The 24,924-nt window shown below is 45.3% G+C and overlaps 1 protein-coding gene and 1 long non-coding RNA gene across 5 annotated transcripts; one reads left to right on the top strand and one right to left on the bottom strand.

Annotated features, from left to right (window-relative positions):
- Positions 1-5,412: 5,412 nt before the first annotated feature.
- DYNLRB1 (dynein light chain roadblock-type 1) lies at positions 5,413-23,022 on the bottom strand. Of its 4 annotated transcripts, none has more exons than XR_011494624.1 (5): positions 22,450-22,900; positions 15,120-15,195; positions 11,082-11,535; positions 10,068-10,235; positions 5,413-5,795 (listed from the first exon to the last, which is right to left on the bottom strand). XR_011494624.1 is itself a non-coding variant. In XM_014831483.2 (4 exons), exons 1-4 carry the CDS (start codon positions 22,891-22,893, stop codon positions 5,752-5,754), a joined length of 291 nt encoding a protein of 96 aa, XP_014686969.1. In that variant the 5' UTR covers positions 22,894-23,022; the 3' UTR covers positions 5,413-5,751. The 4 variants fall into 4 exon arrangements, 2 of the variants coding, with proteins under 2 accessions (XP_014686969.1, XP_070341934.1); XR_011494625.1 differs by having other exon boundaries at positions 11,501-11,535; XM_014831483.2 differs by lacking the exon at positions 11,082-11,535 and having other exon boundaries at positions 22,891-23,022.
- On the top strand, positions 22,884-23,760 carry LOC139040321 (uncharacterized). The gene is made up of 2 exons (XR_011494626.1): positions 22,884-23,176; positions 23,517-23,760. It is a non-coding gene; the product is annotated as an uncharacterized lncRNA (long non-coding RNA).
- Positions 23,761-24,924: the final 1,164 nt, after the last annotated feature.

The raw sequence follows: 24,924 nt of genomic DNA, 5'->3' as shown, positions 1-24,924 counted from the left end.
GGAAATCAAGACTGAGATGATCGATCAGTCACTACCTGGGCAAGTTCTCCATCACCTATAAGCCGTGAAAGCATGGCTGGTCTGGCATCAGGGCCACCCACTCCTCCTGCTTCATCCCCCTCAAGTAGCCTGCTTGGTCAATAAAGGCAGACTTCTCTAAAAAAATTAAAAAGTGGTTGGGCCAGCCCTGGTTGCCTAGTGGTTAAGTTCAGTGTGCTCCACTTCAGCGGCCCAGTTCAGTTCCCGGGCACAGACCTATACCACTTCCCTGTCAGTGGCCATGCTGTGGCAGTGGCTCACATACAAAGAGAGAAAGATTGGCAGCAGATGTTAGCTCAGGGCAGATCTTCCTCAGCAAAAAAGAAAGAGAGAGAAAGAGGAAAGTGCTGTATGGGATTTCTGGGAAATCTCCTTAAAGCAAAAGAATGCATCCTCCTCTACCCCCATCCTCCATCAGCTGCCTGGAACTTGAGTATGATGGCTGGGGCTCCAGCAGCTATCTTGAATCACAAGGACAAACGCTACACCCTGAGGATGGTGAAACTGAAGATCAAAAGGAGCCTGGATCCTTGATGAGTTTGTGGAGTCACCAATCCAACCCTGGACTGCTGACTAGATAAACTTTTATCTTGTCTCAGTCACTGTTATTTGGAGTTTTCTGCAGCTGAACCGAATCCTAATTGGAACAGCTTTTGTTTCAGATGACTCTCCGGGCCTCCTCATTCTCTGCTGGCCCCTGCTCCGCGACCAGACCTCCACAGGTGATGCCTTCAGATCTCTCCCCTCTCCTTCACTCCCTCTTTCACTCTGGTGAATTCACTTAAAGCCCCTTGGCTTTAATCACAAACTTATGGCTCTGAATCTATATGTCCAGCATGGATTGGCAGAAGTGTGTATTCAACAGTCTTTCAACTACCTTATTAGATATATTGATGTCTAATAGGCTCAAATTAAGCAGTCCATTTCAAAATCGTTAATCCCCTCTTCTCTTCCTAACTTGTTCCCAGTCACCCACATCTCACTCAACGGCAGCACCTGGTTGCTCCAAGCAAGCACCTAGGAGTCCCCGTGAGATCTCACTCTCTCACTCCCATGTTCAAAACCATCAGCAAGTCCAGATGCTCTCCCTGGGACTCTCTCCCACAATGACCCCAAGTTACCCCTCTTGTCCAGGCCACCATCAGTGCCCACCTGGCTGCCTGGGCTCCTGAATCCACTCAGGCCCTGCATTCTCCACAGAGCCACCAGAATGCAAAATATGCGTACAATTTTAAAGACAGTAGGAGACTTCAAAGATATTTCGTGCTTGCAATGGGTTCCCTTTGGTCTACCCCTCCAGATTCCTCCTGGAGTTCTAGAAAACTCTCCTCACTCTTCAGTTACTTCAGTGAAAAAGGGTTAGAAGCACTGGCTTATCACATTAAAAGCACAGCTTTAGATTATTGAAAACTTCTAAAATTTAATTTTTACTCAAATAATACGTATAGTATAAAAAAGTCAAATAGCAATTTAAATACTTTAGCTGTCCCTTCTGACATTTACTTCATGTTTCTAAGCACGCTGGTTTTCCTATTTCCTTAGTTCTCACCATGGAAGGGGATTTGACTCTGCCTCTCCTCCCCCTTCCCATCCCCAGCAGTTACAGCACCATTCAGGGTTCGTAATATTTTATCTACAGAACTATTACAGCTGAGCTACATGATATGCCCTGGATTTGCTTTTTGTTGTACAATATTTTATTTTTTGGAGTTTCAGGTTAATTTTCCATTTCTTGTTTTGTTTTCATGCCCCAATTCTAAATTATCCCTATTTTCTTTGCAGAAGTAAAAGTCTCCTCTGAATACATTCAAATACCCAAGATAGTGTGTTTTGTCTTCTTCTTGGAAACAGCCTCCTACCCTATCCAGGACTTTACTCTGGGTTTACTGCCCAGTGCCCTTCACCACCGTCCTCAGCTATCCCTTTTGTCTCTCTCTTGTGTTGGAGCCTCAAATTGCCTGGATCCCATGTCTTACTTTCTTTGCTTCACTCTTTTATTTTGATATATATTCATCAGTGGCTTCTTGAGAAAGGGTGCCTGGCAGATAAATACACATGACCTTATAGGTCTGGAACTATTTATCTTTCTTTTATACTTGACTAATAGTTTGGCTGGGTATAGAACTCTAGGTTGTAAATAATTTTTTTAACGAGAATTTTGAGGGCATTGCTCCACTCTCGCTTAGTTTCTAGTGATGCTGCTGGGATGTCCAATGCTGTTGAAATTTCTCATCCTTTGCACCCTGTTTTTCTTCTCTCTGGATTTTGTCTATCCATGGTTTTCTGAGATTTCATGATGTGGCCTGGTGTGTGCCGTTTTTTAAAAAAATTTATTTATTTTGAGGAAGATTAGCCCTGAGCTAACGTCTGTGCCCATCTTCCTCTACTTTACATGTAGGACTAGCACTTTGAATGTGTTCTGTGGCATGTTCCTTTTCGATTTGAATGATATGATTGATCAACTTAACTGACATCGGATTGTTGTCTACTAATTTGATGTGTTCGGCAACTTAATACTTTCTACTTGCAGTGATCAAATTTATGAGATTGCCATTTCTTTTTTTCTTTTTTTGAGGAAGATTAGCCCTGAGCTAACTGCTGCCAGTCCTCCTCTTTTTGGAGGAAGACCGGCCCCGAGCTAACATCCGTGCCCATCTTCCTCTACTTTATATGTGGGACGCCTGCCACAGCATAGCTTGCCAAGCGGTGCCATGTCCACACCCGGGATCTGAACCAGCGAACCCCGGGCCACCAGGCTGGAACATGCGCACTTAACTGCTGCGCCACTGGACTGGCCCCCCCCTTTTTTTTTTTCTGGCAATCCACCACAACCTGAATTTGGTGTGGAAAGACGGTTTAGGATTCTCAATGAAAAAAATCTACAAAGTGCAGTTGGTTTGGGAGTCAAACATATGAAAGGGGAGAAAGCACATAATTCCTGGAGTGTTTTAAAAACACGATTTTGGAGAAAAGGCATACTAGCTCATGGAGGAATATCAGAATTCCAAGGAACCGTGGCAAGTGCTCAAGTGGAGGGATGAATGGAGAAGGCAGCTGCTGCATTTTCCCTAAGAGGCAAGTTCCCTGAACTGCAGGCCCCTGTTCAGAGACCGCACCCAAGAGCAGTATCTTGGGAGGATGAAGATCATACCTGAAGGGAATCAGAGCAGAGGGTGCCTCTGGAAAGAGGGGTGGAAACTGGCTGGGAAGCAGCAGGGGAGCGTTTTGGGGTAATGTGATCTTGAAAAGGAGGTTGGGTTGACAGGCATAAGCATTTGTCACGTAAGTGGTTCACTTAAGATTTGTGCATTTCACTGAGTCTCACCCTCCAAAAAAGGTAAACTAGCTATTGATATGCATGTTGATGTGTTTAGGAATATGTATTGTCTACAACTGTCCTTTGAAATGCATCAGAAAATACAATGGATGGATGGAGATATGGATAGTTATGTGATAAATATAGCAGAATGTTAATTGTTGAATTAAATGGAGGTTACACAATTATTTCAGCTTCTCTGTATGTTTGAAATTTTTCATAATGCTGAGTGGGCACACCCTTGCTACACTGGCAAATGTACTTCTGAAACCCAGAAGCCGTGGCCCTCCCTTCATGCCCAGGACAGATGTTGGTTTCTAACCTTAGTAGGTGTTGTATTCCCGTACATTTGCTACTTTTAAGTACAGAAACACTAGGGTATTTGCATGTGTGATGGCATTACTTAAGATTTTTTAAAATCTGCATTTTTCCATCTTAAGATGAATCCAGGGAATTCTGTCTGCTGCATCACAAACTGGAATGCATCCAAGGCTTCCCAAGTGTGAAATCCCATTGCTCAAGGGAGTGGGAGGCGGAGCGTCTTTATATTCACGAATCATCTGGTTTCCTCCAAAGCCAGACTGAGCGTAAACTTTCCTCAGGACCTAGAGGGAGAGTTTTAGGATGGGGAACTTTAAGGCAAACAAGAGGGTGTGGTAGAGGGACTAAGGCCAGGTCCTCAATTCTTGCTGTGCAGCCAGACCTCCTCCCCCAGGGACAGAGGCCCTCCCCTCGTCTAGAAACCTGCCCTCCCTACCAGGGATAATTTAAGCTAATCAGACCCTCGTCCACTATCCTGCTTGGAGAAACTCAAGCCAGGACAGGAGAACCTCAGACTTGAATGTCAGCCTCCAAAAGCCTCTGAGAACAAAGAGAAGATACTGGTGGCCACACCTCCCTTTCTTTTAAAACACAATCTCTGAGATAATTACAATTCAGAGTCATTTTGCTCTAGTCCTGCAATCAATCACCCTCACCTCAGGGTCTGATTCCTGAGTCCACAGGACAAGGCAAACAGGCAGTGGTTTCCCAGAGAATCAGTTTTACTTGAAGATTCAGGGAAAATTATTTGAAAGGATTATATCTATACTAAGACAAACACGGATATATTATGAAGTGGAAAATTCCTATGATCTTTCACTAAAATAGGAGATTTTGAAAAAATTTTTCTGAGCCCTTATAAACAACACCCCTAGGCTCCCAAGGGTACATGTTTTACTCCCCTGATACTGTTAAGGAAACTTCACTGGAAAATTTAGAGAAGTATTTTGCTAGATGGAAGAACTTACGCTCTAGACAGAGGTTACTTTTGGGGAAGGGAGGACAATGAAGGGGGATTTCAACGTTTGCACTACACAGTTTTGCATCTTTTCCCTCCAAAACAAGAAATAAAACACAAAAAGAAAAACCTAATAAAGAATAAATACGCGTGGTTTCTGTGGGAAAAATCCCAGAGTGCTGTCGGGTGATGGGTGGCTACAGTCTCAGAGACTAGCAGGCATGTTCGGGGACCCCCAGGCATGAGTCTAAGGGAAGGCATATGTTTACCCAGGATGAGCTCACTCAGGTGTTCAGGACCATCCTGATTTCTGGGAAAGGCATTGCAGAAACAGCAAAGCTTTTGGATTCTGAGACCTGTGTCCCAGCCGTAAGACCTCAGGCAAGTGATTCTCTAGATCCCAATTTCCTCATGTTTAAGATGGCTTTAACAGCCAGTCTGCAGGGTACTGTGAGGATGATATAATATATGCTTACTGCATTCTGGGTACTTAACAAATATCACTCCTTTCCTTTCCCCAGTGCAGTGTATTAGAAAATCTTTCAAAACATTGGTGGGGGTGGCCAGGGATAAGAAGCCCAGGAACCAGGGTACCAATTATAAACCAGGCTCAGCTCTGCAAGTGTGGCCACAGGTGCAGTAAGAAGCAGGCCTCTCAGAGCCATGAACACAATCTGGCGTGGAGGCTGGACGCAGCACTGGGCTCAGTCTTCAGACCATGTGATTAGACGGGACGAGAGAGGCCTTTTCAACCTAGTGTGAAAGACACACAGCAGGATAAGCATTTCAGTTATTTTTAGTTAAAGAAAAACAGCCTTTTCCAAGGGTAACAAAGTGAACTGAAGGTCAGAAGGAAGCAGGATGCGGGTTTCTCACAAGCTCTTGCTTCAAAACCAGGACTTGAGGAAAGAGGGCCCTCCTGGGAACTCAGGGGCAACCGGCCAGCAGAGGGATGGCTTTGGTGGGGTGGGCAAAGCTGCAACCCACCCTTGGTCACTGGACTGCTCTGAGTGGACTCGACGGTGATTTCCACCAGCCAATCGGTTGACATGATTAACACTATTATTCTTGGGGGGCATCAAATTAAGTAATAACACGGGGAGGACAAGAGAGTGGCTTATTCAGTTGGATTCTGAATCACAATCAGGAAATAGTCTTTATCTGCAAAAGAGAAAAATGAAAAAACAAATCACTAAATGTAAAATGAGAGAGAAACACACTGGAAAGGAAATAAATCATTAAATCACCAACCATAAAATGGGAGTAGGGCAATAAAAAAGCATCAATGCTCAGGCTACATCCAATTGCTGGGAAAATAGAAGATAAACCTGAAAGTTTCCCATGGGGGCTTCTGCAAGTGCGGCTGCTGGAATGCAAAGTCCCTCACTCTAGCCAGCAGTGGTGCTCTGTAGCGCATCCTCTTTTCTAATCTTCCCGGTACCAACAGGGAGGCAGGATTATCACCTGCTTTCTGGGTAGGGAAACTCAGGTTCAGAGGGTTTAAATGAATTGCCCATGGAAGTGGTTCTCAAACCAGAGGGCATGTGAATCACCTGAGGGGCTGGGTTCAAAGCAAACACTGCTCCCCCCGCCCCTGTGCCCCAGCCCTTTGGATTCAGTAGGTCTGGGGTGCAGCCTGAGAATTTGAATTTTTAACAAGTCCCCAGGTGATGCTGATAATGCAGGTTCTGGGAGAACCGCTGTTTAAGGCTACCCAGCTAGTCAGTGTCAAAGATGGAATTCTAACCTCACCCCCACTAGTCTTGGGTTAGTGTCAGTTCTGTCACAAGCTCAGCTGCTGGCCTTCCAGAGCATTCTGGATGAGAAAATTTCAAAGGCACCAGGTCGAAAGGGGCCCAAACTACCTGGATCCCAGCTCCAGGATCTAGCCCAGTAGGTGGAATGTCCATCATGAAATCATTTAAGTCCAAGTCCTCAGAGGTGAGCCTGATTGGCCCTCATTTTACAGAAGAGAAAACTGGAGACGCAGGGTGTTTCAATTTTGCCCAGTTAATAATCAAATCAAAAACACTTACCAAGGCTTCCATGTGCCTGGCCCTGAGCCAACCAATTCTCCTATGGCACCTCAGTGAATCCTTGAATCACTCTATGAGGCAGGCACTAGTGTTTCCTCATTTTACTAATGAGAACACAGAGGCTCAGAGAGTTAAATGACTTGCCCAAGCCAAGGCAAAAACAGGGTCGGGTAAGCTGGGTTTGACCCAGATGCTCTGAATGCCTCTGGTCTGCCCCCTGCTGAACAGGACAGACATGCAGGACCTCTGCTTTGGGTCCACTGATTCAAGCCTAAAGCTGGCTTCTTCCATGACAATGGGCTGTTACAACTGGGAAGAATCAGATCTTAAATGACTAACAGTTCTGTGGCTAAGCAATCTAAGTAAAAAATCATTTACTAATAAAAACAGAAACAATTAACAAGCCACTGATAAAAACAGACAAAATTAGCAATACTAATGTCTTTTCTTCCAAATAATTAAGCTCTAAATTCAGTAATATCACTGTGTGGGGTGCTAATTATAGTCCCAGAAGGGCCCACCTCAAACACACAGCAGCTAGGACTGTTCTATGCTGGGGACTGCTCCTGTGGGGCCGGTGCTCTATGGAAATCCTAAGTTGACCCAGCCCTAATGTGGCTGGTCACATTAGAGGCTCTGGTCAGTGACTCTTGCCCACAGGAGTTCTGGCATCAAAACCCAGAATTTTTTTTTGCCATATCGAAGTGGGTGTGTCAAGATGTCAAATCACAATACCATGCTCCACAGACATCCCTGACCCCTATCCCCACTACTGACTGTACCTCTGATACCCACAGTGGGGTGTCAGCAAGGGAGGGAGGTTTAGGGAGTCATTCATTTATTTATTCAACAAATATTTGTTGAATGCTTACTATATGCTTACAAGACTCTGTCCTCTTGGAATTGTCTAGTGGGGGAGATAGACTTAAAAATTCAGATAAGCAGGCTGGTTAGCCAAGTGAAAAGGGAGGATGGGAGCATTGCTAGCAGCAGGACAGCAAGTGTGAGAGCCCAGGGAGAGGAGCTGAAGTCTCTTGAGGCTCTGAAAGGCAGCAGGGTGGCTGGAGAAGTGATGAGGGTGTTCAGAAGGAACACTCACTGTGTTTAAGGTAATCTTGAAAAGTCACACACCCTTCCAGTATAACAAGATGTGTGTGAGTGGGTCCCCTGGGTGAATGTGAGACAGAGAGTAAGTGAACAAGCAAGAGAGAGTATGCACACCCTCCCTGCAGGCCTCTGTGTGTCACCCAGGCAAGAATCTGACCACTTCATCCTCGCCTCCACTACAAAGCTGAGGGGCTTCTGGGCCTGCAACCCACCAAGGAGAACCTCAGACTTGGAAGTTGCCAATCCAGGACTCAAGCACCAAGCACACCCACGAGCTCTGAATGCCTGCAGGTCCCCAGGGCAAGTTGGAGATGCCTTTGCTACTGAGCTGAGACACAGATTGCCAGGAGCTTGCAGACGACTCTGCCATTCCAGAGGAAACATTCTCAGAAGCTTTAAATCAAGAGACACTGTCCATGGAGAGTCCATCTGATTTGGAGATGCATAATTTGTCCTTGCTTCATACCATGAGTTCCCATGTGGGCACAAGGTCTGCTCTGACACACAGGGTCAGTAAAGGGACCATTCCTAGCCTAACTTTTAAGACGTGGAGGTTTGTCTGTAGTCTCACAGCGTGAAGTCTTGGGAGGGATCTGAGTTCAAATCTGTTTCTGAGACTTTCTGCCCCACCCCACACCAATGCACTTAACCAGATGGGGTGGGGTGTCTCAGAAGACCAGAATAGTACAGTCCCCTACTTGAATCTTTAGAGATGTGGAAATAAGAGGTTTGGAGGCTTCTGCGACTTCTTAAGGTCACATTCATAAGAGGTAAAGCTGGGAAAACAGACTCTCCCTGCTATTACCTATTTCCCTGACAGAATCAGAGACCTCATCATCAGCTGGCATGTGATGCATCAGTGATTAAACTGATAAACAGTGTACAACACGTTTCTGGATTAAATGACTCTCAAGTTATGTTCTTCTCCGTGACTGACCTGCTCTGTCCCTACCCTCCAGGGACTATCCCAGAGAGACTGTGGACCCCTGTGACAGGCTCTATGGTTCTCACCTTCCAAGCAGCCAGAACAGGTGTGGGAACAGAACCAATACTGCTCTGCTGCTGGGAGTGGCTGACCACCTCCTTCAGATTACCTCATACCTCATAATTCTGCAGCCAGCCTCCTTGCTATCAGTGCTCCTAAACCCAGGAGCAGTAAATGTCCCCACCCTTCCCAACACCCTCCTTTATCCAGGCCCTAATAACAATCATATCACCTCCTGCCTTAAAAACCTCTGCTCACAGAGTCAAGTTCACACAGCCGAATTTGGTGTTTGAGGCCTCTTCTAAACTGGACCAAACTCTCACCTCCCACTCCTTTCTACACATATTCTGATGCCCTAGACAAGCTGCACTGCAGCCTACCTATATCATCATGTGCACATCTTACTCATGCTCACTCAACTATGTGGCTCAGCCAAAAAAGAGAGGGAGAGAGAAATAGCAATGCAAAAACAGTCCTGGAGAATCTGTCCACCACTCCGGTCTGAATGTGAATGAGGTGAGGCAGGGAAGGACAGGTGGCCCTGCTATTCCCTCCTGTGATCCCAGTTATTATGGGCTCCTTCCAGGATGAGCATCTCATTACCTTGAGAAGGATCCTAAGACCCAAAGACAAGTATTGTTTGTACCAGCCAGCCCCCAAACGCAAGCCAAGTGCTTCACGTGAAACAAAAGCAGCAGTATGTTCCACTGCTGGAGGAAAAGCTGGCTGTATAGGGCCCAGGGAGACTGTACTTTAGAAGTGGGCAACTTAACATTTCTTCAAGGATAAAATGAATATACAGTATTTTTGCCTTATGCTTTGGTTTATAATCACTGAATTCTCTTTCCTTCAAACATAGCTTTCCTGCCCTTCCACCTTGCTTACACTTTCCTGTGCCCTCAAGGTTCAGCTCAAATGTCCTCTCTTCTAGGAAGCCTTTGCTGACTGCCCCAAGCAGGCCTAATCACACCCTCCTCTAATGTTCCCAAGTGTTCCTTGAATTTCCCAACATCAAGGTGAGGGTTACACTTATCATGCTTATGTATCTATCTTTCCCCAGGAGAGCACGATTCTGCGGACTAGAACCCAAGAAGGGGTCTGACCTAGAGGCACTGGGATTGCATATTTGTTGGGGATGCCAGCCAGAGACTGGCAAGGCTCTGAGGCAATCAACTCTGTACCCTCAACTCTTTAGCCCTTTCTGTGGAACCTGTAGAGACACCAATGTGCTAAGCCTTCCTGATAAGCTACAGAACATGTGCTGTAAGGGTCTGCTCCTAAGTGGGGATGTGGAAGACCTCTTACCTGGTGCAACCATAATTTCATTTTTCTTGGAGCGAATTCGAAGGAAGGTAAGGTCATTCTGGGGGTCAATTTCACGCACGGTGCTCCGGGCTTTCAGGATGAAGTTGTGCATGAGGTTGGCATACTGTGTGGTGGTAGGATTGTCCATGGTACTCTTGATGGGAATGCCTGAAGGGAGAGCAGACAGAGACTGAGCAGGATGTTGGAGCCCCTTTCTGCCCAGCTCCCAACCCCATACCTTCAATTCTATAGTACTGGACTGGCAGTTAACAATCAATGCCACTATTTACTAAGGGCTTGACAGGCACAGTGCTGAACACTTCAAGTATGTCAGCGCCAGTGCCCAGATCTACTCTGAGCATGGTGTCACCATCTTCACTCGCCAATGAGGCAACAGAAGCTCTGAGTGGTGAGGTGACCTGTTTACAGTCACACAGCAGATAAGCAGTGGGACCAGGATTCAAATTAAGGCCTGGTGGCTCCACTGCTGGGCTCCCTTCACAGTGCCACACTGTCTTGACTGGTTTCCAGCAATAACAGGAGAGACTATCATTCAGAACACTTAGAACCTGAACAAGGAGGACAACTCTTACAAATCTTTAAATACTGAAAAGTAGGAAGAAAAAAGGTCAGCTTGTGCCAAGACATAACCATCACTAGTGTTTTGCTCCAGTTCCCAAGGGAGGCTTAGGGTCCAGTTGTAAACACACTGCCTCTATACATGATCGTGCCTCCCAAGTTAAAGCCCATTTCTCTGTCTGCATCACCCTTGTAAACAGCATTGCTACTGCTTTCAAAGAGCTCACAGTGGCCATTCCACAGAGTTGATCATTCCTCTATTAGTGGGTACTTAGGCTTGATTTTTGACTTAGTTACTCTGCAGTGAACACCACTGTGCATCAAGCCTTTTCTGTTGTGAGGATTGCTTCCTTGCCATGAACTATGAAATGGACCTCCCTCACTGGACGATGCCTATTGTCATGGAGGTGAGAAATGGGGCTCAATTTCAGGTACCTCAGGTCACAACTGGATCATCAGGTGTCTATGAATCACCGTGGCATGTCAACAGAAGGCTCCATCGATGAGGCCCCAAGCGCCCACAGCTGACAGGCACTTCAGTGGCTCCTCACATATAAGTGTCTGGATTTTGGGCTGATGACTGTGGCACAAGTGGCTCCTCACAAATAAATGGCTGGATTTTGGGTCAGGATTCTCCTAATCTGGCCCACAACTGACCAGCCTAGGGATCAGCCAAAGGCAATCACCCTCAGGCCTACCAATGGATGGCAAGAAACCACCTCAACCTTATCTTCTTAGGGGATAGGAACATGAGAGTGGGCAGAGGAGGATACAGTGTCAAAAGAAGCAGCTGCGTCAGAGAGGCTGTTTTGAGCCAAATGAAGCCATGAGAACAGGCTGTAGTGATCACTTGCCTTTAAGGGACAAGACCACCAAGTCACCAGGGCTGCTGTAAGGATTAAATATGGCTTAATTAATTTAAGAATGTTTAGCAAGAATATGCATGTAATCAATGTTGGTTTGTTATGAACATCACCCACACAATAAATCCCATCCCCCAGGTAACTTGAGGGGTCAGTCTCAAGGCCTGGCAAACTTTGGATGATTAAACTTCCTGACCTTCTCTTTTCATATACCACAAGGCAACCTCTCAGGTCCCTCTGCCTGGAACTTTCCCTCCTTCTGCTATTTTCTCAAGACTCCCACTGGTCCCTCAGGTCTCCATCTTCTGGCGGCTCTACTCACCCCTAGATGTGGTCAGTGCCTCCATTCTAATGTCCTAGCACCACGCAATTTCCTTTGGAGCAGTTACTCAAGTTTGCCATCACACCTTTATGGAAGTGATCATTATGTTTGTCCTCTGGCAGACTGTAAGCTCCCTGAGGGCCAGGACCAGGTCTGACCTGCTCAACAGTGTCCTTAGAAAGCCTGCATTAAGCTTTTATTGCTGTTGATAAATAAGTGGTCACAAGGGGTACTTTCAGTAGTTCAGAGAAATACTGTCATGAGTTTGATCACATTTCTACCAAGTGAGAGGGTGTGTCTCCTTTGAGACAAGAAATTAACTACTTGTTGGCTCACTTTAAAAACAAAAGAAAACATGGAGGTGGTGGGGGGGTGTGGGTGGACAGGGACCAAAACTGGGGAGAATTTCAAATAAAGACAAGAGATCAATCCCAGATTCACAGGATGCCAGAGCTGGGGACAACTCAAAGACGGCCTAATGATTAGGCTGCCTACTCCAAGCCCCTGCCTTCAGAAATGGGGACTGTGCAGCCTGCAGAAGTGGGTGGTCACTGGGGAGGCATGATTTTAAGCTGAGGCTCAGATCTCTCAGGTTGTATAGCCAGGTCCTCCACCAAACGCAGCTCCATCAATCAACAATAAAAAATATTAACAAAACTTAACAGCTATTAAGCACCAACTCTGTGTTAGCATTATTCTAGGTGCTGAGGATACAGCAGCGAACACAAGAGACAAATCCCTGCCCTTGTGGACCTTTCGCATCTGAGTCTTTTATTTTGCCCTATGTGGTAGCAGCAGAGGATGGCAGGGGGGTTGGAGAGGTACAAATGGAATGCAACGTTCCTTAAATTCTTGGTAAGTCTGCTTAAATTCACACTTTTACTATGAAACATCATTTGAATTTGGCCAAGGCAGGGATGTCAAAAGGCAGTGGCAGGGGGTTGGTTAGTGACTGGGACAAGGGTTCAGGGGCAAGAACAATCACTCTGGGCTGGGGTGATCCTGGAAGGCATCCTGCAGGAAGGGGCAGTTGAGCTGAATCATTGCGGTGGGAAAGCCCTAGAGAGGAAAATAGGGATCCCTAACTAATCATCCTTAATGGAAGCTTCCAGAGGGCTTAAAGGCCCCATTGAGCAGTGAGTTTTGACTACTCTATGCACAGCTAGGTGACCTTGTGTAGGTCACCTCACCTCTCTCCACTTCGGGGCAAACTGCCCTGCAGGGTCACTGTGTGAAATGCAAACGAGAGACTGAAGTGGGAGCTCTGCGAATGGGACACAAATTAAAAATAAATCAAAGTGCACATGCAATAATTTTAACATTTAGATGGCAGTTACTATACATCAGGCACTGTTCTAAGATCTTCCCTTGGAGGAAGGTGGTATGATTATCCACATTTTACAGATGAGAAAACCGGAACAGAGCAGTTAAATGTCTTGTCCAAGACCACAGAGCTGATAAGTAAGTAGAGTCAGGATTCAAACGCAGGCAGTCTGGTACCACATTCCATATTCTTAGCTAAAGTGCAATGTTGCCACATTAGCATACGAAAAAGAAGTGCTCATTAGTATCCAAAAGGTGAGCAGTTGGGGCTGTATTTTCCCAATGAAAAAGCTCTACTTTTGGGGCAGTTTTAAGGCAAGAATGAAGGCTTGTGGTTTGTGAACACTGGTGGAGGCCTACGGGTCCCAGCTTGGGAGGTCAAAAATGTCCAGTCCCAGGAGCTGGTCTCTCTCGGACTGATAAAAAAAGTCTTTGAGTCTTGAAGCAAGAAGCACCCAAAAGAGATTACCTAGACCAACCACTCCACTCAGGGCAGCTGAGGTCTGAACAGTTCAGGAAGGGGAAGCCCCAGGCCACCCAGCTGATCAGCAGCAGACCTGAGCTGGGAACTGCTCCTGCGTCCCACACTGTTTTACGGCTTCCAACCTGCTGCCTCCTTTGAATGCAATGACCACATGGTTTGATTAGAGTTTGACAAAGCTGGGGAGCATGCTCTGCCTAGCTCTGGACTGGCCAGGATCTGATGATTTGGAAAACAACATTCTGACTGAGGATATGCTATCTGCACTTTTCCACCCTTGGTGACTTTCATTCTGCTCTAAGTAGGCACTGTTAAGAATTCTGCCTTTCCAAAACAAGGCCTAGAATGCCAACATATACACACAGGGGCTCTCAAGGAGCCTTGAACAAATTAGAACTGACTGAATGCACTGGGCTAGAGAACCAGGGAAGCCCAGCTAGGTGACCCTGGACATGGCCTGGGCCACAAGCCAGGCCAGCAGCCATTCTCTGGTCCTTCACAGCACAGTGTGGGAGAAAGAGCACAAGTGCATTCAGACAGACTTGGAATGAAATCTTGGCTCTGTAATGGCAGAATGAATCAATTAAATTTCTAGACTCAGTTTTCTCCACTGCAAAATGAAGACAATAAGGCTGCTTTAAGGATCAGTGAAATAATATCTTTGTAAAGTGCCAGCCCATAGCCTGGCCCAGCGAGATATGTGATAAATGTTAGTTCCCTTCTTCACCATGTCTCTGAAGTTTGGGAAAATTACTATCTGTACTCTTCTAGTTGTTGAAATAACACCCCAGAAGAGGAGGGAAAAGCTATAGGTACAAAGTTGACCAGAGTATTATCTAGCATAAAAGTAGAAACATAAATGGAGAATGGTTAATAAAACATCATATTGGCAGTTAAAAAAATTTGTTTATGTAAACCATGAAGGGAAAAAAAACCCCTCATGAGTAAACATATGCAAAAATGTAACAACTATAATTATGACCAAGAGAAAATGCACCTGGATAAGTACTGAAAAAGCATGGCATACTGAAAAGTATGATTGGTCAGGGCAGTGGAATTAAGTGAATTTTTACTTCCTTTAAATTCAGAATCCCAATAATAGTGATAGGACACCGGAGGCATTAAAAAAAAAAAGATGAAGGGGCTGGTCCCGTGGCCGAGTGGTTAAGTTCGCGCGCTCCGCTGCAGGCGGCCCAGTGTTTCGTTGGTTCGAAACCTGGGCACGGACATGGCACTGCTGATCAAACCACGCTGAGGCAGCGTCCCACATGCCACAACTAGAAGGACCCACAACGAAGAATATACAACTATGTGCCAGGGGGGCTTTGGGGAGAAAAAGGAAAAAAATAAAATCTTAAAAAAAAAAAAGATGAAAATAGATCACATACATGAAGAGGCTTAGTAAACAGCAAGTGTTCTGGTATGTTTGGGCTGTTTTCTGGGGGCCTGACCATATACAGGTGATAGTGGCAGGGAGGACGTACCTTCTGTGTTCACCACGATGATTCCCTGTACTCCCTTTTGGCTCTGAAGTCGCTTCAGTGTCTCCTCCACCTCTGCCTGCCAGAGAATAAGACAAAAGTCAGGAGGGGCCGGGCCGGCTGGATCAACTCCCTCAACACTCCTGGCAGATGAATCACACATTGTCTTCCAACAATAAACAAGTAATGTTTGGGCACCTCCTTAAAGCTCCCCAGGCCTGTTTGGAGTGGTCCCTAGATCATTACCAGGACCTAAATCATCTGCTCCCACAGGGTTGCTCCTGGCCCTTTGCCCACCAGGCACTATTATCCCTCCCCTCTCAGCTATTTGGGAGCAGAATAGAAATACCATTCCTGGGAGTACAGACACACTGATGACTCTTATTTGGTATACCTAGGGGACAGGACTCTTGATAATTTGAAAAAACCCAAACAGTGGTGTCTAACAGGAAGGAGACACGTTGTCATTTGTGGCCCAAATAGCACAACTGAAAACATTCCAAAGGAAGTAAAATGCCCCCTTAAGGACAGACTCAGTGACTTAATAAGCTGGCATCTGAGATAGTGTGACACATGGCATAGAGCCACAGGAAATGTGTCTGGGGAAGGGGCTCGTAAAACCTGATTCTCCAGAAACTAGTCAGGGTGGGATACTCTGGCAACAGCACTTGTAAAGAGAGGACAATCAGACAGTGGGTCCTTACCCTGCCATGCAAGGCCTTCTGTATTATCACTCCCATCTCTTACCCTTCCTTCGACTCTCCACCTACATGCCTATACCTCCCTGTCTCCACATCTTTTTACCCTAACAAGGCCTCTTCTCTGCTGAAATCCAATAAATTCTTCCAGGCCATCTAAGACATCATCTCTTCCATGAAACCTTTACTGATCCCCAATTCAATGGAGTCTGTGCCCACTTCTGACTCCCCAAACTCATGACTGTACCTCTCTGGGGATGCATTCGATACCGTTTTACTTAGAGAGCCTCTACAATGGTCTGCAGAGTTGTGGCCCAATAAACAGCTGCTTAAGTGAACTAGGCCTAACTCTTCCTGTGGATGGAAACTGGCCTTGTAGTGTGCTTGTTCACAGCAGGCCCCTTCCACACTGGTCCAGAATCCAGTCAGAAGCTCCTCAAAGGCTGAGAGCTGGACTATGTTGAAAACAGAGGCTCAATTCACCAAAAGAAAGTGGTTCCCCACCCCCAGGGGCTAATGAGTTTGGCCTGGGAGGAGGAGCTTCTAAACCGTGGACGAAGATAGCACAAAGAATTCTTGTTTTTCTAGTAGGCACAAGGCTGACAATCCAGTCACCACCACCCACTCCCTAATGATGTAAGAATACTCTCAAATGCTGAAGAGAAGGGCAAACAAGTTCCTCCTACAAAATGGCAAACAGCCTGACGCCACTAAAATCTGGAACCTGGGTAAAAGGACAGGGTTAGCTCTGTGGACATGAGAGTAGAGTGGGTCACACATGTACGAGATCATAATTCATTCAACAGACTTTCACCGAGCTCCTACTGTGTGTTATTCTGGAGAAGAGGGGCAAAGCATGGTAGTGGTCAATACCACCCAGTACTCAGTCTGACCTGGGAACCCTCCTGGAAGTTCATCCTAAGGAAGTAATCCAAAAGAACTAAAACAAGAACACAGCAAGATGTTTGCTGAGTGACATGTGCAATAGCAAAAACCAGAAAGAGCCAAAAATGCCCAATAAATAGGGTAAAGGCCAATAAATTATGGAATGTCCATTCATGGAACATAACACACACATTAACAACAGTGATCAGAATATTTATACCACAGCACAAGGTTAATGATATAACATTAAGCGAAAACAGCTAAATGCAAAAATAAAGTGCTTGGTAACTGCAACCACATGAAAACAAGAGAACTAGAGGGATTATGAAAAACATAAAAAGCCACATTGAGAACAGGGAATTATAGATAAGGTTTTATTTTCTTTTTCTCAGAAGAGCCTCTTTTTATTCTATTAAAAAACATTTTTTAACCCTTCTCTCTGTGTATCCGAGAGAGTTCTCTATTATGGGGACCACAGGCTTCTGACATGCTCAACATTATAGGAATAAGAATACATAAGATTAAGTTGGATGACAATTTAGGACAGCTCAATCAATCTGCAATCAATGCAGGGAAGGGGAAAGAAAGCTAAAACCAAAGATGTCAGAATTGAGGTCCAAAACGTCCCCTGGAGGTTGGAGTGAGGCTGAAATGAAAGAGATGAAACTCCGTAAGACTGCTATGCATTCAGTAACTATAGGGGTACCTTCTATATGCCAGACATTGTTTTAGGCCTGCGGATGCTGTAGTGAACAAAATATAACAAGAATCCCTGCCCTCATGAAGCTGACATTTGAGGTGGAAAAGCAGCATGTTCCAGGAAAAGTAAAGGAGCCAGTATAGCTGAAGTGTAGTGAGTGGCAGGCGGCCAGATGAGAGGCAGCCAGGATCCGACTAGATTTCTGTGGCCTGGTAAACCACACTAATGGCTTTTTTTTTTTTTTTTTAAAGATTTTATTATTTTTCCGTTTTCTCCCCAAAGCCCCTTGGTACGTAGTTGTATATTTTTAGTTGTGGGTCCTTCTAGTTGTGGCATGTGGGACACTGCCTCAGCATGGCTTGATGAGCAGAGCCATGTTCGCGTCCAAGACCCGAACCGGTGAAACCCTGGGCCGCTGAAGCGGAGCGTGTGAACTTAACCACTTGGCCACGGGGCCAGCCCCCTGACTTTTGAGTTTTAATGGGGATTATCTGGGGAGCTACCATCAGGTTCTGAATGAGGAGTCACAAGATCCGATGTTTCAAAAGGACAGCTCTGGCTGCTGTGTGGAGAATGGGCTTCAGGAACAAGCACAGCCTGCCTGAGCCTGCGGCCCTTGGCATGTGCCACTCTCTCTGAAGAAAGCACCCTTCTCTTCCTCACTACTTGATGTAACTAACTCCCAACTCTCTGGACCCAGCACATGAGCCTCCTGTGGGAGGCCTTCTCTGATACCTGCCCCTCTTCTGGGTACTCACAGCACCCTGCCTTCATAGCACTTACTTAATGGAGTGTAACTGTCTGTTTCCTATCTGTCTCCTCCTCCAGACCTTCCTGGGAGCACCCTGGGAGCAGGCACCTAGACTTTGTAGCTCTAGTACCTGGTACAGTATAGGCTCAATAAATACTTAAGGAACAAATAAAAAGCATTTCTGCAACTATGTTTTACAAAAATCAATCCTTTTAAGTATAGGAGGGGGACACGGCCTTAGAGTACCCAGTGTGAAAAAGAGCTAGGGTTTAGGTAATCCTATGTTTAATAAGAACCAGCCACTAAGATCTTGCTGCTTAACAAATAGACACACACACACACCAGAAAGGGAGGACATACAAGCATACACTGACCTACTAAGTACCTACTCAGATATTGGGTTGAGTGTTTTCAGACACATCTCTCATTCGAACCTTTCATGGTTAGTACAATCTCCATTTTACGAGGAAACTGAGATTCAGAAAGGAGAAGAGTTTTGCCCAGGGACACATAGTAAGTCAAGAGAAGAGCTGAATATACCATCAACCACAACTGATGAAGTCCCTGCCCTCAGAGAGCTCACATTCTGGTGGAAGAGACCTTGAAAAAACAAGTGACCAAGATTCTTGCAGGGTACAGGGACAAGACTGGGGGGGATGGGGATGCTACTTTGGCTAGTGTGGTCAGGAACACCTGAGGATGTAATCTTTACGCCAAGAACTAAATGATGAGAAAGAAAAACACTCCAGGCAACGGACGAAAGCAAAGGCAGGGAAGTGGGAACAAGTGTGGCATATTTAAGAAATAGAGAGATGACCAGTATTGCCAAGTTTTTTGATTCTTTGCTAACTGATACGCAGAAACCAAATAAAAGAAAGCCACTTTTTCTTTAATTTTTAAGAGTTATCAATGAAGTTAAAACAGAATTTACTGTTTGCATCTCTCCTTTTTTGAGTCTTTTGATTTTTCTACAAATCTTAGTGATTTTCAAAAACTCTTCCGTGTTAGAAATATTAGACTGTTATCCATCATATAAATTACACTTCTCCCACTTTTTCATTTAATCTTATGGTTTGTTTTCAATAATCGGAAGTTTAAAATTTTTAAGTAGTCAAATTTAATAAAATTTTTTTCTTGTGAGACTCGAGAATAGCTTCTCCAACCTGGCCCCCACCACTAGGGTGGGGCTAGGCTTGGTGAGTGGGGGCCATGAGCTCTAGAGGGGTCTCTAGGAGGTGCAGGGCACCAGCTACGTGTCTGGGTTCAGGAGAAACTGCTTAAAACAAACCTCAAGTTCAGCCCTAAAGAGCCAAGAAAGAAAACAAATGTTGCCAAAAAGTCACAAGCAGCAACAGGGACATTCAACAGTCAGGCAGCCAAATCATGGCAGCTCTGCTTCAAAGTTTGTCATCCCTGCAGTGCCGGTCAACTGGCACCAGAAATATCTGAGTGCATATGCAGCCCCCAGGGTCAGCTCACATCTCCAATTTCCTGTCCTGCTCCTAGAGAGAGCCCGACTGGTACCCTCACCATCCTGGGTTTATTACTATTAACATGGGTGTCTGCACCAGGGAAGGGACAAAGCTCCCGAGTTCTCTAGTTTCCAGGTGCATGTTGCTGACAGATGGAAAAACAAGTAGCAGTGAAACTCCAGGATTATTTATCGGTTCAGCATAGGAGGGATAAGCGTGTGAAGCAAATGATTCACAAAAGAACTGTGACCGATTTGACTTCTAAGCACAAAAATGTTAATTCTATAAAATAAAAATGAATCAAAAGAATAGAAAAACATCTGCATCAAATATAACAAAAGAGTAATTCCAAAACATTATACAAAATGATTAACAAAAATAGCATATCTCTAAAGGTAAAAAAAGATAATATAGAAAATACACCTAAGAGAAATTACAAACACATAGAAAAATGTTCACTGCTCCCTGTAAATAAAGAAATGAAAAATTACAGCAATACTGAGGTATCTTTTTAAATGCTACCGGGAAAGCCACAGAAAACTACTACTGCAAGAACCATAAAAGCCTTGGTCCCTTTTCCTCAAAAGTTCTTTTCCTGGGGCTGGCCCTGTGGCCAAGTGGTTAAGTTCGCACGCTCCGCTGCAGGCGACCCAGTGTTTCGTTGTTCGAATCCTGGGCGCGGACATGGCACTGCTCATCAAACCACGCTGAGGCAGCGTCCCACGTGCCACAACTAGAAGGACCCACAGTGAAGAATATACAACTATGTACCAGGGGGGCTTTGGGGAGAAAAAGGAAAAAAATAAAATCTTAAAAAAAAAAAAAAAGTTCTTTTCCTGAGAGTTTCTCCTAAGGAAATAATCTAAGAAATTTTTTAAAAATAAAACCGTGGCTGGCCCTGTTGCCGAATGGTTAAGTTCGCGTGCTCTGGTGGCCCGGGGCTTCGCCAGTTCGAATCCTGGGCACGGACACGGCACCTCTCATCAGGCCAGGCTGAGACGGCATCCCACATGCCACAACTAGAAGGACCCAAAACTAAAAATACACAACTATGTACCAGGGGACTATGGGAGAAAAAGGAAAAATTTTAAAAAAAATCTAAAAAAAAAACCAAACAAAAAAGAAAACAAACTTTACATCTACAGAGGCATTAATCACAATGTTATCTCTAATAACGAAGAACTAGAAGCAACTCAAATGTACACCAGGGGAATGGTTTGGCAAACTGTGGTACAACTATTTCACTGACTATTATGTAGTCACCAAAAACAATTCATCACAAAAGTGATGTAGCAACAAGGTTAAACATCTCTGGACATTAAAGCAAACAAAAAAGAAAAACTAGCATGTACATCTTGAAAAATATGGGTATGTGAACAAAGAGGGAGGAGAACATACAAAGATGAAAACAGCTGCGTGGTGGAGTAAAACCAGATGAGAATTACGGATGATTTTTATATCATTGTGCTAAAGGGCAATTTGGCAATTTCTACCAAAATGTAAAATATTCATGCCAGAAGTACCACTTCTAGGAATCTCTCCTACATAAACACTAGCATGAGTGCAAAAAAAAAAGATAAGAACAGTTACTGAAGCATTGTCTGGAGTGAAAAACTGTAAACCACCTAAATGCGTATACTGCAACGAATACTATACAGTTCTTAAAAAGAATGAAGATTTGTATACACTGACACGGAAAAATGATATTTTTAAGGGAATAAAGTTGCAGAACAAGATACCTATACATATAGCCTAAAGCAAACTTAATATGTATAAACATATATGTTCCAGTTTCATGTAACAAACAGGTTTTATATAAATGTGCTTATGCACTAAACAAATCTGGAAGGAAAGAGACCCAACTGCCAACAGTCCTTACCATAGGGCAGTGAGATAGTGACAACTGGCACTTTCTACATGATAGACTTTGGTACTGCTTCAATTTGTTAAAACGTGCATCCAAATATGTTTTGCTTTTATGAGTATAAACACATGGTAGCATGGTACAGGTTGCAGTAAGCTACAATTTGTGTAAGAAAAAGAGGGGGCATATACGTGCTTGTACAGATATACAAGAAAGTAACAATGTTCGTTTCTGAAGGGGACTGAGGCTGGAGGTCAGAGTTGGGTAGATTTATTTTTCACTTAGATCCTTGCAGATTATGTTTTTAGAGTGTATAAGTATTACCTGTTAAAAATTAACTTTTTTTTAGTTTAAAAAAATGACGTGAATGATGAAGTTACACGTTTGATGCATTATTGCAAGATTTCAGTGATGTGAAGACATTCTTTGCGGTGAATAAGTGAAAAAAGCAGACTCCACAATTGTACATACAGAAGGACCTAAACTATATAAAGCAAAAACTGAACAGAAAAAGACTAGAAGTAATATGCCTAATTATGTGCCTGCCTCTAGGTCATAGTACTATTTCTTTTTCCTTTTCAATTTTTCTTATAGGCTGTAAGTTTTTAAATAAGATTTTTGAAAAGGTAGTACAGTCACATGGTTTACCATACAAAAGGTCTTTTCAAGGTTTTTTTTACAAGTTTGATTAAAACCACGAGAAAATAAATTTGGAAAGGTGTAAAGAGCCCACAGCTCCAGCCAGCTTGGCAGGAGGCCCTGGGCTCCCCAAGGGGGGCCCCGCCCGTTTCTGACTCAAGCACCAAGTCCCGGCAGCTCGAAAGAACCACACGGACAGAAAGGCGGCAGTCACGCTCCTAAGGTTCAAATCCACCTCCGCCATTTCCTGGGGCAAGGAAGGCACTTAGGTTGACGGGGCTCTAGATGCCAAGTCTGTCAAACGGGGATAATGGCTGCACCTACCTCACAGAGCTGTCGTGAAGAGGAAAACCAAGACACGGAAGCGCTTAGCAGTACCTGACACACACGCTTCCAGGACACGGTATCATTATTGTTATCGTGCAACAAAGCCCAGGATCCTAGGATGCAGGGGCTGTGGGCCGGCCTCCTTATCTCCGTCAGCCCCTCCCCGAGGCCAGAGCTCTCCTGCTTCCGGTCAAGTGGCAGCAGGATCCGGTGGCCCCGCCTGAGTTCCTCGGTCCGGGTCTGGAGACCCGCGCTGCCCCGGTTCCGCCCTTCAGTCAGCTCGGGCCCGGCCCCGCCCAGCCCTGCGGATGCCCAGCCCTGCGGATTCCCAGCCCGGCGCTCTGAGACGCCCCCGGAGAATGGAAGGCCAAGCGCAGGGCAGTGGGGGACCGTGCTTGCGGAGGGGCCACCAGCCACAAGCCCCGGGCGGGCACTCACCATCTCGAGCCGAACCGGTAGCTCCTCGACGCAGGCACTGAACCCAGTCCCGGTGCCTTTCCGCGCCTGCGCAGAGCACCCTCTCAAAACGGACAGCTTAGGTAGCCTATCAGGAGCCAGGGTGGGGCAGGCGGCCGGGCGGTGCTTCCCTTCTCCAGGGCTCGTGGGGAATTTGCCCTGCGTTGTCTGAAAGGAGCACTTAAGCTACGGAAAATTCCAAACTCCCTCTGTGCCGAAAAAGACGCTGGTTCGAGGTGTTAGAAGAGGCTTTCAACTCTCCATCGAGGTCTGAGCTGGCTCTGGAAGCCCTGGGTGGAGGGTGATGGGAGAGTATGAAGGCGCTGAGGGGGATTTGCTGAGACCCTCTTTGTGCCCAGATCGAGGCAAAGTGAGGCGCGGAGCCAAAAGACGCCGAAGACGGGAAAGTCCGAGTTGGGGCTGGAGTCAAGCGTCTCTGGGGTCTCCAGAGCGGCCCTCTTGGGAATATTCCATGAAGGCTCTGAGATAGAGTGGTCAGGGCTAGCCTGGGAGTCTGCAGATTTAGGACTCCGAGTGCTCAGCCCCATCCCTTGTGTTACCTTGGAGAAGCAACTTAACATCTCTGTTCTCCCTCATTTTCTCCCTAGGGTCGGCTGGTGGCATAGTGGTTAAGTCTGCAGCCTTTGCTTCAGCAGCCCGGGTTCCGGAGCGGACCTACACACTGCTTATCAAGCCACGTCGTAGTGGCATGCCACATACAAAATAGAGGAAGATTGGCAGATGTTAGCTCAGCGACAGTCTGCCTCAAGCAAAACCAGGAAGATTGGCAAAGATGTTAGCTCAGGGCCAATCTTCCTCACCAAAAAAATTAAAATAAAAGGGGGACCCTTCTTCCTTTTTTGTTGTCCCGTTTTCTGCCCTTTAGCCTTATACTCCCGCAAGCCACAGAAAATTTTGGGTTCTTTAGCAAGAAACAACTTGTTAAAATACACTGCCATTTAGCAAACCTTGTGCCACATTACTGGCTGAACACTCGCACGCACTATCTCCAGTAGCCGCAGCATTCCTTTACAAGTGCTGTTTCTTCGAGACTCTGGAGCTTGTTGAATTCAACGCAGGTGATCAAACTCCAAATTTTCATTCCACTGTAGCCTCTTTTAATTGGGGAAGGATTTGGTGCTCCTTCCAGGAATGTCTGCATGTTACAAGGGTTGGATAGTGACTTTACAGTGAGGAAACCTGGCAGATACCATCTTAACAACAGGATCAAGGTTAACAATACTGGTAATAGGATATACTGATGTGTGCTCACTGATACCTTGCACTAAGGGCACATCACCACTGTGGTATTTTTCCACAAAAATATATGGCCTTAACCACGAGAAAACATTAAACCAAATTTGAGAGACATTCTACAAGGTACTTGACCTGGATTCTTCAAAATATATCAAGGTCATGAAAGACAAGGAATGAATGAAGACCTGTCGCAGACTAGAGGAAACAGAAAAACGACATTGGAAAAACTGGAGAAATCTGAATAAGGGCTGTAGTTTAGTGTTATTTTACTAATGTCAAGTTATTAGTTTTGTATCAAGTTATATGGGATGTTAACACTGGGGAAAGCTTGGTGAAGGGTATGCAGGAGTTCTCTGTACTATCTTTGCAACACCTCCATAAGTCTAAAATTATTTCAAAGTAAAGTTTTTAAAAAAGGATTGGAGGGGCCTGCCCAGTGGTGCAACGGTTAAGTTCGCACGTTCCGCTTCTCGGTGGCCTGGGGTTCGCCTGTTCGGATCCCAGGTGTGGACATGGCACCACTTGGTAAATGCCATGCTGTGGCAGGCATCCCACGTATAATGTAGAGGAAGATAGGCATGGATGTTAGCTTAGGGCCAGTCTTCCTCAGCAAAAAGAGGAGGATTGGCGGTAGTTAGCTCAGGGCTAATCTTCCTTAAAAAAAAATTTAAATAAATAAATAAAAAAGGATTGGCTACAAAGAAATGAGTATTGAATACTGGAAACATTAGGAAAGCATTTAGCAAGACGAAGAAGGGC

The sequence above is a fragment of the Equus asinus genome, chromosome 15, assembly GCF_041296235.1.
Source record: "Equus asinus isolate D_3611 breed Donkey chromosome 15, EquAss-T2T_v2, whole genome shotgun sequence".
NCBI lineage: Eukaryota > Metazoa > Chordata > Mammalia > Perissodactyla > Equidae > Equus > Equus asinus.
This window is presented reverse-complemented; position numbering and strand designations above follow the sequence as displayed.